The 22,368-nt window shown below is 36.3% G+C and overlaps 1 protein-coding gene across 1 annotated transcript in view; it reads right to left on the bottom strand.

The window, feature by feature from the left end:
- FBXL17 (F-box and leucine rich repeat protein 17) overlaps positions 1–22,368 on the bottom strand; it is a 270,206-nt gene that overhangs the window by 75,308 nt on the left and 172,530 nt on the right. The window contains exon 7 of the mRNA XM_062017981.1: positions 17,767–17,843. Within this exon, the coding sequence (XP_061873965.1) occupies positions 17,767–17,843 (77 nt within the window). The remainder of the gene's footprint in view (positions 1–17,766; positions 17,844–22,368) is intronic.

Here is a 22,368-nt window from a genome sequence, read left to right as displayed (position 1 = left end):
ATTGGCCTCCTTGGCTACCTGGGCATACTGCTGGCTCATATTTAGGTGTCTGTTGACCAAGACCCTCAGGACCTTTTCTTCCAAACAGCTTTCTAGTTACTCTTCCCCATGCCTGTGGCATTGCGTGGGGTTGTTGTGACCCAAGTGCAAGACCCAGCACTTGGTCTTGTTGAATCTTGTACAATTGTCCATCAGTCTATCACTCCACCCTGTCCAGGCCCCGCTGAAGAGTCTTCCTGTCCTCCAGCAGATCTTCTGCCCAACTTTATGTGATCTGCAAACCTAATGAGGGTGCACTCAATCCCCTTACTCAGATCACTGATGAAGATGTTAAACACAACTGGCCCCAACACTAAGCAGGTCTAAAGTGGAAAAGTAGCTAAAGTAGCTCATAGTCATGAGAATGAAAAAACTGTAAGTGTTTGACTTTCTGTTCATTTCTGACTCCAATATCCAAGCACCGCATGGCAATTTTCTCCATGTCATTGTTTTTACAACATGGTCTAATACATTTTATTTTTTTCAAACTATCAAAATATTTAAAAAAACAAAACTTTTCTATTATACAGAGCTGCAAAATCAAATGATCACTGTCTCTGCAATGCATCAGACATGTAGTGGTTTAGGCCCATCAGGGAACAAAGGTCACGATTAGCCTCCAGTACTGAAGAGGCTGAGGTTTGCTCGAGGGCAGGGAGAGCTTAATTGCCGCTTAAGGTTCAGGACAAAACAGACCAGGCCACTCGGTTTGGGGAAGAAAACAGGAAAGAATTTAATGCAACATCAACTAAAACATACCCCCAAAAACCCAAAACATAACCAAAATGAAACAACCCAGAGTAATACATCAAGGAAGAGTCCAACCAGCCTTTTTAAGAACACCTTCTTGCCACACCTCCCCTCTTCCTGGGCTCAGAGCCCTGATCCCGGGGTTTTTACCCTGTTCCCCCCCAAATGGTTCGGGGGGGCAGGCAGTGGGGGTTTCAGTTAGTCTGTTCCCGATAGCTTCTGCCGTTTGTCCCTCCTCAGGACGGGTGAACTCCACACCAGTCCTCCCTGCAAGTCCGTGGGGTAACTCACACACACGGCAGCCCTGCACGGGCTGCTCCGACGCGCACTTATTCCAAAGGCTGCAGCTCCTCTCTGCCTCTCGTGTGGGGCTGCTCTGCGATGCACAGGCTCTCCAGCACGGCCTGGGCCATGGCCGTCTCCCCACACAGTCCCTCGCCCGTCCGGGCTCACTCACATGGAGCTGCTGGTGGCTCTCAGTCCTGCCACTGATCTCCATAGGTTTCAGGGGCACAGCTTGCATTCTCGCCACGGATTGCAGAGGGGTCTCCAGTCTACTGCTTCTCGTTCCTTCCTCCTTCTCTGGCTGAAGGGTCCATGTGGTCGCCTCCATCTTGTATCACTCTTACACCTCCTGCCAGCACTTCAAATTCCCATCCCCTAAATAGTGATGGCAGAGGCGCCAGATTGGCCCAGCCGGGCTGGAGGTGGGTGTGAACCCAGGAGCCGGGGGAGAGTCCGCAAACTCTTTACCCGGTCTTCACTGCAACCCGCTCCCCCTGTTACTAAGCCAAAAGCTGCTCCTTGCTAAACCAGAACTAGACAGCACGAGGTTCCATGGCTTTAGAACACAGATCTCACTCTCTGCATCTTTTCTTCTAAATCTTTATAAATATATTTTATATAAAGCCTATGATTTGAAGCAAGCCTTTGAATAATTACATGATGCATATGTGTCACTGTTGTAAATTGATATAACTTTCTAGTTCTCAGTCTCCACCTGGAAAATGAAGAATTTAATCACAGTAGATATAAGACTTATTTAAATGTTTAATTTTGATTGGCAATAAGGTGTTATGTATTAAAACCACTGTTACATTTCTGGTAGAAACAGAGAAGCTGCATGGTTCGGCAAATAACATTCTTGTATAGGGAAGAAGGATAAGGGTATGTGATTGTGTGTATATTCTTCTCCCCAGTCAAAGGGGTGGCTGGCGCACCCTCTAACTCCCACTCTCCCTAGACCTCCCCTCTAACATCCAAAGTTCCTATTCCTCCTAGTGTTTAAGTTGTCTATTCTTTAATACCTGTGTCTTTGCCAAACCAGAAATCCTCTACAAACAAGAAATCCTCCCCTCACCAGTTTTCTTGAGGGTCTCACCTCAGAGTTCTCCATGTCTCAGATCATGTTCTCTTGGCTGAAACTTCATCCTGACTCCATGAAGGAGAGCAAAACAGATAGAATGATCAAATTCCTGGGCTGCTCTCCTGTGTTATTCCCAAGGGCCACCAGCACCTATTAGTGGCTTCAAGGTGAGTCTGTTATCTTGCTTGGCCCTTCAGAAAAAAGGTGGTCTGGAACTTTGGAAGACTTTGAAAATACCTATGCTGCACTTCTGAAAGTAATAGGAAAGTGAAAAGAGGATAAGTCTAGGTAAGGGGGTACCTACAGTAATATTCTCCTACAAAGTGACTGAAATTCAGCCATACTTATGCAAAATTTGCGATGGTCAAAGTTATTGTGGATTTTTTTTTCCCCCTAAACGTTCTGCAAAATAATAGTGAAGTCTGATGTGTCCAAAACAGATCAAGATTGCCTTGACACCATCAGCAGAACAAACTCTGCTTTCAGTGCAGCAGAACTTGAAAATATTTTACATAATCAATTAAAACTTTGAAAAGCAGAAAGAATCTTTTCTGAGTTCCAGAACACATCAAGGTTCCAGCTGACAGCAAATAAATACAAGGATTTTCTCCCTAAATGGTGGCTGCACATGTTATTGCTGTGACTGATTCGTTTTATTTTCAGATTTCTTGCTTTTATTGCCATACGCCTAAAGCTGCTTTTATTCCCAATGTGATATGATCAGATGTTCAGATTTAAACTCTATGTCAGCAAAAAAACCAACAAGACTTTGCAGCTTTCACAATCTGATGTGCACCAACTCTCTTTCAACAAAAGACCTGTCAGTAGCTCCATTATCAAGTACAGTAATAAGCTTAACTTTCTATGTGCAGTTCTAAGCCACTTCCCGTAGGAACTACACAAATGCTTCTTTGTTAAATCTTGATTCAAGATTATGGACTTTTTATCTGCAAACTGTGAAGTGCTTTAAAATCTCTAGTCCTGGAATCTTTGGTAATCAGATGAGTGACAATACACAAAGTTGCCACTAAACTGGTTTGAGAATCATGAGCATAAAGAAAAGAGCATAGATGTGAGGATCAGTAATTAGACTCATATAAAGAAAAAAGCTATGTGTACCTATGGCAAAAGAAAAAACTATATATACCTATATTTAAAAAGTAATACAGGGTTTTTGCACGTTACCTGAAACAATCTTTCCATATGACCCATGTAATTAATTAAATTTCTGTGAACTGGGGAAATGGATTCTTGTGTGATGGGTTGTATCACTGGTCTCCACAGCTTTCAGAATTATCTTACATTAACTAATTAATTGACTGACTGATTTTCCAACACCACAGCACAATTAGACACCTCGAGATGCAGGCTCTCTGTAAATTCAAAACAAGTTTTGCGCCTGCACATTTCATACATATTTCTCAAAATTGCTTCCAGTGCAAGAATTGTTATTTCTTTCCTTGGCACTAGTAGCAATATTTACAATTGCATGAACAGAGGTAAATATAAAAGGGTGCACCTAATTTATAAAGTCCATTTCCCTTCCATTAGAGACCTTCCTCTTCTTAAAATCAAATTAAACAATATTATGCATTAGTAGAAAGTAATCAAATTTTACTTATTTGACCAGAAAGACTACATTGTTGACCTTTTTATTTTGATTAAAAAAATAACAGAAATGCATGTGAAGAAATCCATCTGTCATCTACTTGACTTAGAAAATGCTTGACCGTATTATAAATAAGTCAAAGATGTACTTTTTTTTTCAAACTGCTATTTAATCTTCTTCCCTATCCCTTAAATACATGCTTGTAAGATGTGTGCTATTTCTGTGATCTAAAGGCAGTATTTCAACTATGAAAATATAAGAAGAAAGACTTCTCATCCAAGATATTTTTTACTCTGTGTGTATTTGCACATGTATGTGCAGTTATGGTAAAATGCAAAGAAATGCAAACACATGGGTGTTGGGAAACTCCTCTATGTCAGATCACAAAGAGGTTCCACGCAGGTACAAAACCAGTGAAATCTTTTAGTGTCTTTTACAAAACCTTTGCAAAACCTCACTGGTCATAAATCATAGCTCGTAAGAAAATATGGATTGCAGAGGGAACAAAGACCTCAATGAATTAGCTTTCTTTCAGCCTCTATCAGTTTCAAGGGGTACTTGTATATTTATTGATTAAAGGACAAAAAACCCTATATTTTTTTCCTTAACATAACATTTGACCAGAACAGTTTCCTACTCTTTCTCATTTAATTATTTGACAGGAACACAGCATGCTAGAAAAAATAAGTTTTGTTTACAAAAGACTGTTGAACTACAACTAGAAAAAACGAGGAACTCTTTTGTCGCTAAACTACCACAGAGAAACACAACAGATCACATAAGTAGTCAAATTGAAACATGTATTATCATTTCTTTCAGTGACAGACACAAGCATTGCTTTTAGGATTTACAAGCAAAAAATGGATACTTCAATTCAAGACTTGGATCTAGCAAGTGTACTGGTTAGTAGCTGCCCAAAGTCTCATGTTAAAACAAAAAGTACCTATTTTTCACTTAAAATACCCTGTTAACACTTTCATGGCATATACAAAAACTGCACTAATCTGAACAGTGCTGTGGGGATCCAGGAAGAAAGTCCTTGATGGAGCCACTGTTAAACAGGAGCTCAAAGAACTCCAGTGCCACCAAATTCAAGACAACCAACATCCCTCTGATTGATGAATGTGATGCAACTAAAACGTAGAGATCAAAGAACAGGGTGTGAATTTTTAAATACATTACTGTGTTCATTTTTCCTTAAAAAGGTAGCTCCGAATAACTTTCAAATTTGGTGTTGTCTTTCTGCCTGGGTATCTGAAATACCTGAAGACCTGAAGGCTATCATGTCCTAGTCAGCAGTTCTGGGTTCCTCTATGTGTGCTTGTTTCTAAAACTTAGGTACAGCGATGACACCTTAGGATATCATTAATTATGACTCCAACTCCCCACATTTGTCTCCTGCAACAGCTTCAAAACTTGGTTACACTAATTAACATTAATCAAGAAAAAGCTGATGCACTGAGTCAAAAGAACAAAGTTCTGTGGTGGTAGAAATAAAAAAAAAGAGCTAATTGTGAACTAAAACCAGTAAAGGTTCCATTGAACTCCTATTTTTTCACTTCATCAATCAAAACATAGAGTCTAGGGAAATGGCAGGGATTTAGATGAAAAGTGAGAGGAGTATTACATCAGACTATTAACTAGTTTAAGTTTAATATTCTATGCATCCTTTTACTTGGTAGCATCTGTTATGTCCTATGATATTTTCTCTTTCTCTTTTCATTATGGAGATGCTACTGGGAAAGCTAGTTGGTTAGGACATGAGAGAATTTTAATTCTCAGTGTTCAAGGAGTTGTCTTTCTCGTGTTTGCTTCCAAAACAATTTGAAATATAAAAAAAATTGTGGCTTACTAAGATGAAAATATAGTAATATTCAAGTAGCTAAAACAAGCTTTTACTTTTTTTTTTTTTCCCCAATATCTCCAGTGGTTTAAACAAAGCTACAGGCAGCACTGTCATTGACTTTAAATATTTCCATGCAACTGCAAAAAGAAAGCAAATATAAGTAATTCTCAAAGCATTAGTTGTTGTGGGTTTTTTTTCCTCTAAATAATAATAAGTTAAAAGAAAATAGTGAAAGAAGTGCTTGAGGCCTAAGGAAAAATGCAACGTAATAAATATGCAGCACAAAAAGCTCCTAGTAGGAAAAGCCATTTGTTGGCTAACCAAGAAATATAAAGTTGGTTTTATGGGTACTTGTTAACATTTATTCAGTTCCAATTTCATGAAATTCCAGATTAATTTCAAACGCAAAAATAACACACATTTTTTTCTTCCCTCAAATACACTGCTGTGGTAAGACCTGAGTTGTATTGGTGGTTAGGAAAACAGTGAAATTGAAGTTGCACAAGCCCACCATAAGAAGTAACAAGGACTATACAGTGTAGCTTGTGAAGTTTAGTTGGGCACTAGAAAAAATACAATAAAATCTTTAGGAGTGTTAAGTGCAGCACTTAAACATTGTCCAGAGAGGCAGTGGAACCTCTGTCTTAAGATACAGCAGGCAGAGCTGCAGCGTACCTAATCTAAAGGCTGGCGACTGCTCCACCCTGAGTTCAAGGCCGAAATGGATGATTTAGAGAATTCATTTTCAACCAAAAATTCTATGATGTTTTAATCCCATCATGTAAATGATGGCTAATGTTCATGTTCAATCTTTCACACAGAAAGACCTAGATCTCTGAGAAATTCTCACAAAACTGTTAATGAGCTGATCACAACTCTAATTTCATCCTTGACATTTCTGTTTCCTGGTTTCTTCCAAACTTCTGTAATTTTTAAAAAAACAAGTGGTTACTCTAGGATGCTTTCTTTATATGTGAGTGAGTAGCCAACTTAAGATACCTGATAAATGCTTTAACTGAGAAAACTAGGTTGCACTAATTTAGCTACTCAAAAAGCAAGATGCACAAACTAAGCAGTTATTTAAGAAAACACAAGTAAGGGACTGTGAACTCCTCGGACTGTTGAGAGGCTGGTGTTCACTATCATTTAAATCTGTACAAGCAAAACTGAGCAACAGCATTTTCAAACATAAATTTGACACTAGAGTGTCATTACTGGTGTAGGTCTACAGATTTCATCAAGGAATGCTTCCATACTTCATGCAGAGAGACATACCTCTACTATATCTTCAAAATAAAATGATATACACAAAATGTAAAAAATCATTTCAGTGCTTTGGTGGTATGGAAAATTTATTTTAAATCTCATCTTTATTCTAACATCGCCACATGGCAGAACTACCAAGTTCTTGAGTTCCAAGAAGATTATTTAGTTGCATCATGTATAACATAAATTCTATCTAAAAGGTTTAAAAAATCTCTAACCACCACTGATCTAGACCAAAAAAAGGTATTAATAACTTTAAATTCCTGAAAATTTCTAGAATTTTGTGAAAATTCTAGCTAATTTTGCACTTGCATTGACTTTTAAAGTACTGAAACAGGTTGACATCATGAAAGTTATTTCATTTATCAGTTACATAAATATGTATAAAAATTGAAAGAATCCAAATCTTACTTTTTAAAAAACTTTCCATAAGTAAAATTTGTTTTATTACATTACTGAAGAACTCCCTTTATCTATTTACATCCATTTCACTTTGCACTAACAACCTTGTGTCTATATATTATTAGGACATATTTTACTATGCTTCTGTAATAGGCATCTTCTAGTTAGAAATAATGTGGTTCGGTATGTAAAGCTAAAAACCAAGGGCGATCACACCAAGACAAATAGAACTGTAAATAAAGCAATCTTCTTATATAAATTTTTTTGAAAGATACTTGACACTTCAAAAATTAAAATGATCCCATTTGATTTATAAGTAACTAAAATAACTAACTTAAAAGCTACTTTGAGATGAACTTTTAATGGAAAACACTTAAAATCCTTTAGGTTGACCAAACTGAAATTTTGATGCCAATTTATTAATTTTTTAATGCAAAATAACTTTGTGTTATTTACGAAGTTAATAATGTCTCTTACACCAGCAACAGAAGAGTGTCTACATTCTCTTGTACTGTGATGTGGAAAGAGTACAATTTACAAAGAACAACATGAACTCCACTGTATACTTCATTACAGATGTAAAAGTCAAATGCTTTTGTTTCAGCAAAGCTAACCTGGAATCACCATAATTAAACAAATACAGAGCAGAAGTACTACTCATTCCACTTTGGTATCTAACATAAAATATATTTTTAATGCATCTTCTGTTCTCAAGCAAGTTGATAAAAACATCTGTTATTAAAATTTTTATTACTGTTTTCCCTGACTTATAATTCATGTGTCAAACTAAAAAAAAATGATACAGTCTCTATTTCTTGATATTTAAATACTGGATCACAAATATGTACTTAAACATAAACAATCTGTTAATGTATATACATAATGAGGCCTTGGTAATAAGCCACAAGGCAGAGATATAATAGATTACACTCTTTTCATATTCTCCTTTCCATTCTTTAAAATATTTAACGATTGTACTGTTTTCATTAATAATTTTCATGTTTTATAAAAAAAAAATCTCTGAACTACTACTTAACATATTGCTGTGATATTAGTCATTTGGTTTTACTTTCATTCTAGTGAAGTACATCATAAGTATTTTTTTCAGGCATTTAAGGAAAAAAATTGTTTCTAGGTATCCAATCTCTTAATGCAGTTTTTAAGACTACAGAAATGATTAAAATAATATAATTTATTTTTTTCTTAAATTTAGGTATTAAAACAATTTCATTATTAGTATCTCCATGAAGTACTTTATTTTTTAAGGGAGGCAGACAGTCAGATCACAGTCAAAATGACCTTTCCCTTCAGTTTTACTGGAATTCAACAATGAGCCAAGAGAAGTTACTAAACAGAATATAGATAGATAATCCTACCATCAAAACCCAGTATTTCAAAAGACTTAAAGTAGTTTCAATAATTATGTTTAAATACTTTATTAGTTGCTAAGAAATTTAAACAAAAATTATATTTAGGCACTCTGAATGGAGATCTCCTATATGGATGCTGCTGGAGAAAAATCACTTCTATTGAAGCACCACGGAAGTAACATACTAATTTTAAAATGTAATTTGTTACAAAACATTTTATAGCGCATTAAAAAGGGGGTCATAACCCTGGCTCCTAGAATTTAGGAGAAATAAATTTCAACTGCAAGCTAGCATAGCCACTTCAAAATATGGTGCAACACTTTACTTATATGATTACATATATCAACCACGGTTTTGCATTCTAACTGATTAAATGCAAAAAGTCTCTGTAAATTCTTTTTTTTTTCCTTCTTTTTTGTGTTTCCTCTCACACAAGATAAATACAATTGCTGCTTTTAAATTCAGAATTATTAGAGGGGCCCTTAAATAATCCTCACTGAGACTAACAATAGGTTTTGTAAGAAAAATTTTCAATATAGCTGATGAATGCATTTTTTAATGTATACTGGTAATTGCTACTCAACAAATACAGCGTTTTGAGGCAAAATTTAAATAAATTCAGAAGTTCAATAAATATAAATTTGGATGATAGCAACAGTGTGTTAATGTGAGCTATCATCGATGTTTGTCAGAAAATATGAAAAGTTTTAAATGCTTAAATCATATTCTATCAAGTCAGAAACAGGTTCATGTTAAACACAAGTGTCACAGTAGTTTTTATCAAGTAAATCTACCCCTGACTACAAATCAAATGCTCTATAGGGAACTGAAGAGTGAAATTCCCAGATACTATTTGAAATGAAAGATAAGACAAAAATGTAAAATGATAAGAAATTTGTTTGGTAGTTTGGGGATGTCTAACAAAATACCAAACCAAACTGCAATGACCCTATTGTTCACAATATGATCATAACAACATAGTTCACATGCAATAAATCATTTGCACTTCAAATCTGACCTGAGCTGCAAACAAATTTTTAGATATAATGGTTTAAGAAAAAAAAATTGCTGTGTGGTAGGTTACTGAAGAACCACAAAGCATATTGTTTTCAATACAGGGGTTAAAATGTGCACTGAAAGAATAAAGCTTTATGCTGTTTTTTAAAGGTCACATATAAACCAGGAAATACAAATATCACAAGAGAGCACAGCTGGGTCCTGGGTCAAATGAAAGTTCAGTATTATGATATAGATTCCTAACAGAGTAAATACAACAAACGAATGAACAAGAACCTGAAAATGTATTTCTGGCAATACAGGCAGAGGTTGTAACCAAATTTTGTGTTTCCTACATAGAAATGAGGTGCATTTTCCCAGAAATTAAATAAAGTATCCCTTTTTTATCTAGAGATAAAAAAGTACAAAATAAAACTTTATGTTATGACTGATAAACTATTGCACATAGAAGAAATTGCATTAAAATTGATCTCTCTGAAAGACAAATCAAACTTCAAATACAACACATCTCCATTTCCTACATTTAGAACAACCAACTTGGAACAAATCATGTGCTAATAGTAGGTTTTTGTGCTAGCTAGAGGAAAACATGCAGAGGTTCTAAAACACTCCAAATCTTCACTTTTACATGCTCTAACACAAATATAAAAAACTAATGTCATTTAAACAGAGGAACAGATAGTAAATGACACTGTATATTGCTGTCTTTTTAAACTATATAAAACTCTCTTAACTCCTTTCTGTTGCTAGAATAATCTTTCAGTGGTCTTTATAATTACCAGAGTTTCTATGGAAATATTTGCTTCAGAATTCTGAAAAAAATAATGTTTTAATATAAAAGCAAACATATCTTTTCGCCACTAGAGAATTTGTCAAAGGAAATTGGACCCATTAATGCATACAACAGGGCACAAATCACTTGCCACCTACTTATTCATAATGTAGTTAATTCTTATGGTCTACTGGAGTTAAAGCTGTAGCCTATCCATGGAAAAGGAACCTTAAAACTATGCAAAGAACCTCAAAATTTGGCACTAAATATCAACAATCCTGTTGATTTACTTCAGTGAGTTCAGGTTTCTGAATAAATAACAGAATAAAAAGTAGAAAGAAAATGCTTTTGTGTAAAGGAAGGAATAGCTTATGAGAAGCTATAAGAAAGTGTTACACATTTTTCTGTCATATACATGCATACATTGGTTTATTAAAACAGTTATAAAGAGAAAGAAATATGCAGAGGAAATGGAAATATAACAAGGGAAATATTGATTCTGAGAAGAAGGGAAACTTGGAACTCAATATAGAAGAAATTCTAAATAATTTTGAAAGAGAAAAAAATATATTTATTTAAACCATATAAATAAAGGAAGGGACGGCAAACCAGTAATGTGAGAGGATGAAATCTTCTTAACTCAAAATAGTATTTACTATCTGTTCCATTCTGTCTATCCAAAGTGTTGACTTTATGTCACAAAATATTACTTCTTTCCCAAGTAATACTGAAGACATGGCTTTTAAAAAAAAAATTAAAAGCTACAATGAGGGAAGAAATAGTTTTAGTGAGATCAAGCATTAGAGAGATTTGCTAATCTAAGTGAATAGCAGAAATAAAACATGTTTTTGTGAGGAAACATTCACAGTATGCTTATTCTTTATGACTTAACATGACAAATGCTAAATATTAGAGAGAAAACTTGAGTGACTCTCATGGGATTTGTCTGTATTATTCAGTAGAAAGACCTAATCCTCTGATAACTGAAATATTATTTTTTAAAATATAAAGCATATGTAGGCAAAATATTAAAACATTAGAATTTACCACGATCTTGGAAAATTATTATTCTATTGTTAGCTGTCCTTGATGTCAGAAAAGAGACCATAATCTAGTTACAAAGAAAAACATGTGACTTACAGGTATTTTTTTCTTTTGACAGTTTGACCTCACTCAGTATAAACACTATCTTATTTTTCCAGACGTCTATGTGTAACAGCTATGCCCCATCTATAACATTTTAAAATAAGAACTATATAATTCACTTACAGTTTGCTGAGACTCATTTTTTTGCTTCAGCAAACATCCTCACAGAAGAAAAACCTTTTAAAAAATCATGTGTCCTTAGAGATACTATATATATCAGGAAATTTCTATGAAAAGAGGCAATATGAAAAAGGAATATCAACAATTTTAGAAAATAAATAAGCTACATATCTGGAGAGCTCTTTTCAATATTTAGAAACATAAATACATCAGTAAAATACCACAGTTCACCACAGGTTCTTGTGGCAAGACTCTGAAACGCGTTGTGCAATCACTTTACAGCTAGAAATAGAGACTTTTTAAGTTAAGCAAAATCCAGAGCTACTAGGTAGTGGAAATTCTTCATTACAACTATAGAGAAAACATCTTCTGCAGGTTATCTGACAGGAATCAATAAGAGATAAACATAGACTTTTATACTTCACTATTGGTAAGAATGCAGTTTTAAAGTAATTCTTAGTAAATTTACACAACACTATTGCAGGATCAGATCCTTACAACATCTAGTCCTGTTTCACAGGGTAGTTTCATCAGATCTTTTAATCTTTGAACACAAAATCTCACTTTTGTGTTTCAGAGTGCATAGTACTCTGCACAATTACAAACTTTCTAAGTAAAAATTTACTTAAAACAAATCCTTAGCACTAAGGATACCAATAAAATCCAGAACTAGAGCATAAAATTGAAAAGACAGTTACACAATTCTTTATATGCTTGCTGACCTAGCTCAGTGTTACACATCTTCACATCAAGCTAATTCATTTGACACACAGTCGTCCCACAGCTGAGAAAGCCTAGCTTTCTTACTAGTTCTTAGTAAAACCATAACCACAAAACTCCTTATATTTAAGTAAAGTTAAGGTCGTGACACAAATCAGCAAAAGGCAGGAAATTCAAAGATAACACTTACAATCTGTGCTTAATTCATGATTGTTTAACAAAAGCACAAAATGATATGAAGAATTAATTTCAGCCTCAACTTCACTACGTGTTTTTGGGCAAACAAGTGTTTATCTCAAAGACTATACTAATTCAGTCTCTTATGCCAGTGAAGGTAAGCATTTAACAATATGCTGGATGTTAAGAAACTTTTCAACTTATTTTCAGTATGCCAGCATGTTACACTGTAGCAATCATCATTTATTAAAAGTGGATTTTTAGACAATTATGTTAGAAAATCATAAATAAGGATATAATTCTACAAATTTTTCAGAACTGAACAAATTATATTCCTGTATAAAAAAAATAACCACTTTTTAATGTAACATGAAATAGAATGATGATTTTTTTTTTCCCCCTCAGGGTAGCAATTCTTAGTACGTACACATACTTCAATCCCTCTTTGAAATCGCCTCATACATAAATACTCATTTCACTAATTTCAGGGCAATATTAATAGTTTTTGCTGTAATTATTTTATTTACTGCAATTAATATTTTCACTTAATTAATGTCTCAAATGACTATAAAGTTTTTTGGAAATTAGCAATTTTACTTTTTTTTTTCAAGTTGAATTACTAAACAATTATGACCTTGTCAAAGAGGTCAAAACTCTGCTAACTGCCCTAGCATAAAAAATTATTGTTGAAGGGTTCTAAACAAGGCTTTTAAAATTCTGCATCTGTATTCCATGCTTGCATCTGTACTGAATCAAGCTGCAACAAAACTAGTTACCAGCTCTAGGTATGTTTTAAAAACCCAGTGAAAATCCATACAGTTACAATTTAAAGTTGGTGTCAAGATTTTAATTTCTAAAGCAAGGACTATGATGTGTTTCAACCTACGAATTATCAAACACCCATTCACGGCCCCACAGAGTTTCAGATAGTACTTACTTATTTTTTGGTCCAAAGAACTGTGTCATGGTTTGACATGACAGCCTTTTCTGGTAAGAGGGAAGGGGCTGTAAAGATGGCTCCTGTAAGAAGTTGCTCGCAACTCTCCCCAGCTCTGAGCCAGACCCACTTCTGTAATTCTTTGCAAAAGCATGGGAGATCACCTGAATGATCCCACAAGTCAGGCACGTGATTCTCAGCTGATTTCCTCTACTTGTCACAGAGCAGCAGAGGATATGAGGGTCTGAAAAGCCTCAGAGGAAAAGAATGGCTGCTCTTTTCCCTTTGGAGAAAACAGGCAGCTTATTTTATAAAGGAAGTTCAATAGCAAACTGAGCTCAAAGCACTGTAAGAAGCTAACTTTTTAAACTTAGCAGCAGCACAAACAAACATGGGAAAGTTACACAGAACTACATGGAAATAATTAAAAAAGGAAGAAACAAAAAAGCAAAGCTTGTTAAACTCTTGTTAACCTAATTAATATTCCCTTGCTATCGCATTTTTAATCTAAAGGAAAGTTTTTCATTCCTTACAAAGCATAAACTATGCTTATGAATTCCACTTTTGCTATAGTTTATTTTGCATTTTCAGTTTAGATATCAAAAAGAGATTAATACGTTTGTCAGGTTGGCATGCTGAGATATGATGAAGACTATAACAATGATTAATTAGTTTTACAAATATTTAAAAAATCAGCTACTATCACAGTTGTTTTGTTGCACGTCTTGCTGATCCATGTGAGCATAGTCAAATTTTTAAGTGAAAAATAAAAACCTAGTATGAACACTATCAACTGAAAATGTTCTCAAAATACCGTGACCCAATGCAATAATGTAGACTGACAGCAGAATCCAATATATTAGTGACAGGTGAGCCTCAGTCCACAAAAGTCAGTTGAAGTTCAGGCTGGATGACTATGGTTGCCATGCTAACCACTCAAATTCTACATATATTCCTGGCATTCCTATAGAGTTACTATAGAATTAAACCTGGCCAGGAAAGTAAAGGAAAATAAGACAGGTGCATCAGTAGCAAAAGGAAGATTAGGGGGAATGTGGGCCCACTGCTGAACACAGAGGGTGCCCTGAAGGACACAGAGAAGGCTGAACCATTGAACGCTTTCCTTCCTTCGGTCTTTACAGCCAAGGCCAGCCCTCATGAAGCCCAGCCCAGCAATGATAGTAGGATGGTCTGGACAACAGAGAACTTGTCCTTGGTAGACGAGGAAGAGGTTAAAGGCTTGCTGGACAAGCTTAACACTCATAACTCAATGGGACCTGATCAGATGCATCCTAGAGTGCTGAGGGAGTTGGTTGATGCGATTGTTAAGCCTCTCTCCATCATTTTTGAACAATCATGGAGGATAGGCAAGGTGCCTGAGGACTGGAGTCACTCCAGTCTTCAAAAAGGGCAGGAAGGACGACCCAGGAAACTACAGGCCGGTCAGTCTCATCTCCATCCCTGGAAAGGTGATGGAACAACTCATCCTGAATGTTGTTACTCAACATATGAAGGATAAGATAACCATCAGGGGACAACGTGGATTCACCAAGGCGTAATCCTACTTGACCAACCTAATAGCTTTCTATGAGGACATAACTGGGTGGCTAGATGAGGGGAGAGCAAAGGATGTCCTCTACATTGACTTCAGCAAGGCTTTAGACACTGTCTCCTGTAACATCCTCTTCAGAAAGCTCAGGCAGTGTGGCTTGGATGAGTGGACAGTGAGGTGAATTAAGAGTTGACTGAATGACAGAGCCCAGAGGGTGGTGATCAATGGCACAGGACTGAGTTGGAGGCCTGTGGCCAGTGGAGTTCCACAGGGATGGGTTCTGGGGCCAGTCTTGTTCAACATCTTCATCAACGACCTGGATGAAGGGACAGAGAAATTGCCCTCAGCAAGTTCACTGATGACACCAAACTGGGAGGACTGGATGACTCCTCAGAAGGCTGTGCTGCCATTCAGCGGGATCGAAACTGGCTTGAGAGTTGGAGAGGAACCTCATGAGGTTCAACAAGGACAAGTGCAGAGTCCTGCACCTGGGGAGGAACAACCCCATGCACCAGTACAGGATGGGGATTGACCTGCTGGAGAGCAGCTCTGCAGAGAGAGACCTGGGACTCCTGATTGATAATAAACTGAACATGTACAGGGAATGTGCCAAGAAGGCCAATGGCATCCTGGGATGCATCAAGAAGAGTGTGGCCAGCAGGTTGAGGAAGGTTCTGCTCCCCCTCTCCTCTGTCCTGGTGAGGCCTCCTCTGGAGTCCTATGTCCAGTTCTGAGCTCCTCAGCGCAAGAGGGACAGGGAGCTTCTGGAGAGAGTCCAGTGCAGAGCCACTAAGATGATCAGGGAACATCCTCCTTATAAGGAACGGCAGCGGGAACTGGAATAGTTTAGTCTAGAGGAGACTGAGGGAGAATCTCATTAATATTTACAAGTATATAAATGGTTGATGTTAGGAGGTTGGGGCATCCCTTTTTCCTATGATATCTGGTGATAGGTCAAAGGGTAATGGAAAGAAGCTGAACATAAAAAGTTCCATTTAAACATAAGGAAAAGCTATTTTACTATGAGGGTGATGGAGCACTGGCACAGGCTGCCCAGAAAGGTTGTGGAGTCTCCTCTGGAGGCTTTCAAGACCTGCCTGGACACGTTCCTGTGTGACTTCATCTAGATGGACCTACTTTGGAGGAGGATTGGACTAGATGATCTCTAATGGTCCCTTTCAACCCGTAAGCATTCTATGACTCTATGATTCTGTGATATTCTCCAGTCATTTATTCTGGAAAACACACTTCTCAAATTCCATCTACCTGTAAAAACTTCCTTTATCCATTTCCCTTTCTTTCATAAGCAAGACCTTCTCTCTCGTCAGTTTCTTTGCTTCGGTTTCTCAGTTTGTGTTTCTTTACTTTTGGGAGAAATTCTCTCAATAACTGCAGGCAATGAAGGGTGAAATCAGTTTGAGAAATTATTGATCCTCAAGATGTGTATTCCATTATTCCCATGACAATTCTTTCTACATGGGTTGTTATAATCAGAAGGGACAGAAGTACAGCTATAAGATCCATAATACACAAAAAGATAGTGTCACTTCCAGCTGAGGTCCTACACCTCTGACCCTACAGCAGTGACAAGAAGCACTTCATTGTTACGTTGTGTTCTACAGAGAATTTCCCTCCCTGAACTTCCAGCAGACATGACAGTCCTCATTTCACAAACTCGCAAATTATGTTTTCAACTTTGGTAAATTCTGTTCTGCCTGTGGAAGTTCAAACAACTGCAGACCAGAGAAAATGGTGCTATAGGTCTATTTTCCGTCTCCTCTGCTATGCCTTAAAGCTCCCCCAAGTGCTAAAGCTATACTGTGAGCTTATGTTCAAATAGTGTGGACATGAGGTGACCTGAACTGCGAGACCAACATACCCTTGAACGCACCCATGCAAACCCCAGTGAAGTGCATAATATGAAAAGGAAGATAAAAGATTGAGTTTGTGACTACTAGAAAAATAATTCCTGATTTTGGCATAGTAATGATCTATAAAAGCGGTGGAAGTAAAAATTAAAGTAAGAGTGAATAAGAAACAAAATAACAAAGCAAAGATACAGTTTTCTAGATACTACTGAAATTGTCACATAAGTAGGAGATAGATGCTTGAGAATTGGACCGTATCGCAGAACTACATGTCTTATTTGAGATCAAAATTCTCATTTCTGAGAAAGCAGCCTCTGCAAACACACTCAAGTGCTAAAAACTTTTCATATTCCAAATACAAATTATTTCTCTCTATGTAACCTATCAGACAGAAAGCTTAATTCCTGAGGTGTTCCTCTCTATTTTACCATAATAGCATTTTAAAGAGATCATTGCAATCTTATGGTTACTTACTTATCCTTTTACAGTACCTAGAAATGCACACGTATTTTTTGGATTGTCTCTAAAATGCTCTCCTGGTTTCCAGGACAATTCAAAGGGCACTTTACCCTGTCTGACCTGTAACTGCCAACTGTGCAAGTCACGTGCTGCAGCACATACATAAACTGACTTTCCTACTTCTCATCCCAAATATTTTTAAGCATGTCAAACATTTTTTTTTACACTTCCTATCCTTATGGATAAAGGTTTTGAAAATTTTTATCTATAATTTTTCAATATAAGACTTCTCGTGCAAAGCTAGTAGAGGTCAATCTTCACAAAACCAAAGATGTAGGTATATTACATACCATAGTCAGTGATCTTACAGGATACTAAATACAGCTCTTTCAGGTTCTGGCCTTCTTTGGCAATCACCTCCACACATCTGGAAGACACATACAGAGAAATCATAGTTAAAAGACAATAGATTATTTTTAAATAGCAAGAGCACAATCCACAAGTCCAATGCACTGCTTCTGAATTTCTTCATTTTGTAAATTGTTCCATGCAATTCACTGAAAATGTATATGGTAACATATATACACAGGAGAAAACTGCTATTTTACATTTTATATCAATAGTCCCACGTCTCTGAATATGTGAGTTGCCTGAAATATATATAGAGGAGTCCCCTGGAAAAGAATATAAATGTGAATTTTGTTTTCTTTATTACTGTGTAACTTTAGAAAGTTTCTATTAAAAGATTTAGGCTTTGAGATTTTTCTTCTAGGGAAGAACTACAAGTGCACTGTAATGAGGACAGGAGACAAGAAAATTTATTTTTATATTTATGTTTATATTATGATTATTGCAGGAGTCAGCATTCATCAGGTTATGAAATGCTATATGCCATTGGTGTTCCAATATGTTGCTAGAGAAGCTTGTATAGATGAAAAGAGAGTTCATTTGTTTGCCTTGCGACAACTATGATGAATTCTCAATGAAACAGTTTTGTCTGGCAGGGTGTCAAGTGCCCATCAAGTCGTTATATCACTAAGTTGGACAGACGAAAGAGAAATATAGTGAGAGGTTTGTGAGCCAAGATAAGGACAGGGAGATTGTTCAGCAATTAGAGTCACAGGCAAAACCAACTCAACTTGGGGAGAAAGGGGTTTTATTTATTAAGTAACCATCAGAACAGGGAGATGAGAAGTAAAACCAACTCTTAAAACACCTCCCTGCACTCCTCCCAGGACTCTCCTTCCTTCCCTCCCCAGCAGCACAGGTGATGGAGGTTATGATCAGTTCATTACAGATGGACTATGGTGCTGCTTCTTCTTAGGAGAAGGCCTCCTCACACTTCCCACTGCTACAGGGTAGGGTCCCTCCCACAGGAGACAGTCCCTCACGAACTTCTCCACATGGGTCCTTCCCAAGGGCCACAGTTCTTCAAGAACTGCTCTGACATGAGTCCTTCCCACAGGGGCAGCTCCTCACACACTGCCCCAATGTGGATCACCCACAGGGAAAATAGTCCTTCAGGAACCAACTGCTCCAGAGTGAGTCCCTTACAGGATCAGAAGTCCTGACAGCAAAAGTGCTCTCTGATGTGGGCTTTTCTCTCCCCACAGACTCCCAGGTCCATCCAGGAACTTGCTCCAGGATGAGCTTCCCACAGAGTCACAGCCTCATTTTAGCATCTGCCTGCTCTGATGTGAGGTCTTCCATGAGTTGCAAATGGATCTCTGCCCCCTGGTGGCCTCCATGGACTGCAGGGGCACAGCTGTTTAACCATAGTCCTCACCACAGGACACAGGGCAGTCTTTTTTTCAAGGCCTAAGCACCTACTCTCCCTCCTTCTCCACTGACCTTGGCATCCGTGGGGAAGTTTTCACATTCTCACTCCTTGTCACTGCACAGCAACTTCTTCCCTTTCTCAAATACATTATTCACAGAGGCATTACCTCAATCACTAGTTTGCCAGGCCTTGGTCAGCTGTGAGTCCATCTTAAAATTGACTACTATTAGCCGTATCAGCTACAGACAGCTCTTTGCTTAAAGAAACTACCCCTGTAGCCTCCCTGTTACCAAAAACCTAGCCCAGGCTTAACCACTACAATCGCCTTGTCTGATTTCTTGTAAGCAAGAAAATTAATATGAAAACTAAAATTGTGTGTATTAATGTTATGCTTACAACCGTGTTATTTACAATATATCACTCAAAAAGATAGTTCGTAAAATGTATTTTTGTTCCCATTAATCTAAAATGCACCACCATTCACTCGATCAGCTAACTTGACTATTGTTTTATTCTCTACATAAAGACATTTTGAAACTGTATTTTATAGGATAAAATGTAAGAATTTCTTCTGATCTAATACATTCCCCTTTAATTTTCTCATCTATTGCCAATCATCTACTTTGCCTCATAAATAAATCTTCCTATAGTACATGAAATTAAATTACTTGCCTATTTTTTAAAAAATAGGTATTACTGAATTTGTCATAACTTTTGGAAAATATACCTACATCCTCACGATCCTCACGATTTTTATTGCACATATTCAGCAGAGTTTAGTAGATTCTGAAACACTTCTTACTTTGGATACTAATTCTGAACTTAAAAAAATATTTTGAAAATTTTATCTAATGATTCTACAAGTCATTTTATTTCTGGTAATTTTTACTTAGAGACTGACAACTAATTGATAAAAAATAGAGTATAGCAATTAATGCCTAACAATATCACCATAAGACTGCCAAGTTTTCATCAAATTTCATACTTAGTTTCCTCTACAAATTTAGTTATACATATTTTCCACAAATCAGGGTAAAATTTATCTCCACATAGACATATCTGTATACGCATCATTCAGAATCCTTGCATATTTAAATATCAGGAAGTCATTCTGCAGCTTCACACAGTATCAGCTCAACTGTGAAGAACAGAAATTGTGATTTCTGTCCTCCCCCTCTCTTGTGACCATATATTTTTAGAAGCTTGTCTAACAAATAAGGACTGCTAGAAACACAGTGTCTGAGAATAACTTTTACATGCAGTCAGTCACTTGATTCCAAGGAAAACGCAAAAAATTGAATCCTTCTGGATAGTGCCAATTCTAAGGGTTTAAGTTTTTTCAAATGGCTTGAGAGACTCCAGTTCTGTTCATACTGATATCTTGGAGTCTAAATGAAGTACAGTTCACTTGTACCTAATGGGAAAAGAGAACCTTCACAGTCTTTAGCTATTTCCATTAAAAAAAAAAGAAGACAAAAAATGTAGTTTTGAATGCCTTATTTCTTATTGGTTTTGAAAATATAAAAAATATTAAAATCACAGCTAGTTTCAAGAAAAAATTAGCTGAAATAATTAATTTATGTTTTTTGTCTGCCTGCTATAATTTGCATAAGTCGTTCTAACTGTAGTTTTGGTTTCTATTACCCTTTCTATAGATCATTGCTATGTAAATCAACTTGGAGAGAAGCTCTTTATATGACCTTATTATCCTCTACTGTGTAGACGGTGACATAATTCAGAACTGTTAGTAAGAGCAGATTTCTTTACAACATAAAGAAAAAAAGAGTATTTGTGTATTTATTAATTTTACCTTTTAATCATTGTTAAACATGACAGCAAAGAAAAAGTTTAAGAGGAAAAAAAACCTCAAATTCACCTTTTCTAGGAAGAAAGAATCAAGTTGTGTTAATTCTGTTGTAATAATCCATCAAAATAATATCAGATTATTTCTATGTTTATTTTTGGAAGTCTTTATATTTACAGTGTTGCCAAATTAAACAACAGAAGAAGCCTAACCTTAAACACATAAGCATAATATTAGTAAGTAAAAGAAGTAAAGGAGTCATTTAAAGAAGTAGTAAGTAACCGAAGAAAATGGGTAATTGAGACCCAAAACACTCTGGGGCTAATCCCTGTCTGTCAGGGAGCTAACATGATGCCTCTTGGACATGGTAACAGCAGCTCTCTGCCAAGGCAGACAGATCTAAAATCTCCTAACCCAAGGTTACTGGGTTATGAGAAGACACGTAACATCCATATGAAGTAGTGAAAAGTACAGAGGTGTTTCTTTCACATTTATCCTTAAAATGTATTAAAACATATTCTTCCAGGATGAAAAGTAATTTTCACACTAAAAAGTGAGATAAGGGTTCATTAGCCAAGGAATAAAGAAATAAGGCTATAATTAGAGTTTTCATAATATACAAGTCTGTATAAGAGCCAGACAAAGCTAAAATCTCTTCACGTCTTACTTAGTAAAAGATAATTATTTAGATCCATTAAGACATGCAAATACAAAAACAGAACACGAAAATCTGATTTTAGGAGAAAACTGTTAATTCATTAAACCTGAAAACATAATCTAACAAATTCTTACACCAAGCTTTCTGTACATCTACTCAATATTTCTCTGATAGATAAGATAGGCAATTCAGTTATATTGGATTTGATTTTACAAGTAAGAAATTAATATCACACACTACAAAATGTACAGTGCAATCAGGAGCAAGAAAAGGACATAGACTTCACATAAACAAGTAGATCAAACAATATTTTGGAAACCAAGAATTTCTATCCACTGCTAATGTAAAACAGTTTAAAAAACACAAATGTTTGTGGTGTGCACTGTGATGTTGAACACATTGACATTCCAGCATCCATTATGTTCATTATGCTCAGAGACTTAACAAACCTAAGACTGATTCTTGCTCTCATTATTTCTGAAAATGTCTTCCTGCCTGAAAAACTAAACAAATCTCCAGAAGAAAAGGATATAACTATAATGTTGCTAGAACTCCAGCAATGAACATCAGGAAAATATTCTCAATCTGGGTTTACAGAAACTATGGAAATTTTTCTGCTAACATGTAGTTCCACACACTGTTCTTCCCATTCGGACTGTATACCTGATCAGAAACATTACTTAAGTGTTCAAAGATGTACTGATAAAAAG

This window comes from Colius striatus, chromosome Z (genome assembly GCF_028858725.1).
Source record: "Colius striatus isolate bColStr4 chromosome Z, bColStr4.1.hap1, whole genome shotgun sequence".
NCBI classification, from domain to species: Eukaryota; Metazoa; Chordata; class Aves; order Coliiformes; family Coliidae; genus Colius; species Colius striatus.
This window is presented reverse-complemented; position numbering and strand designations above follow the sequence as displayed.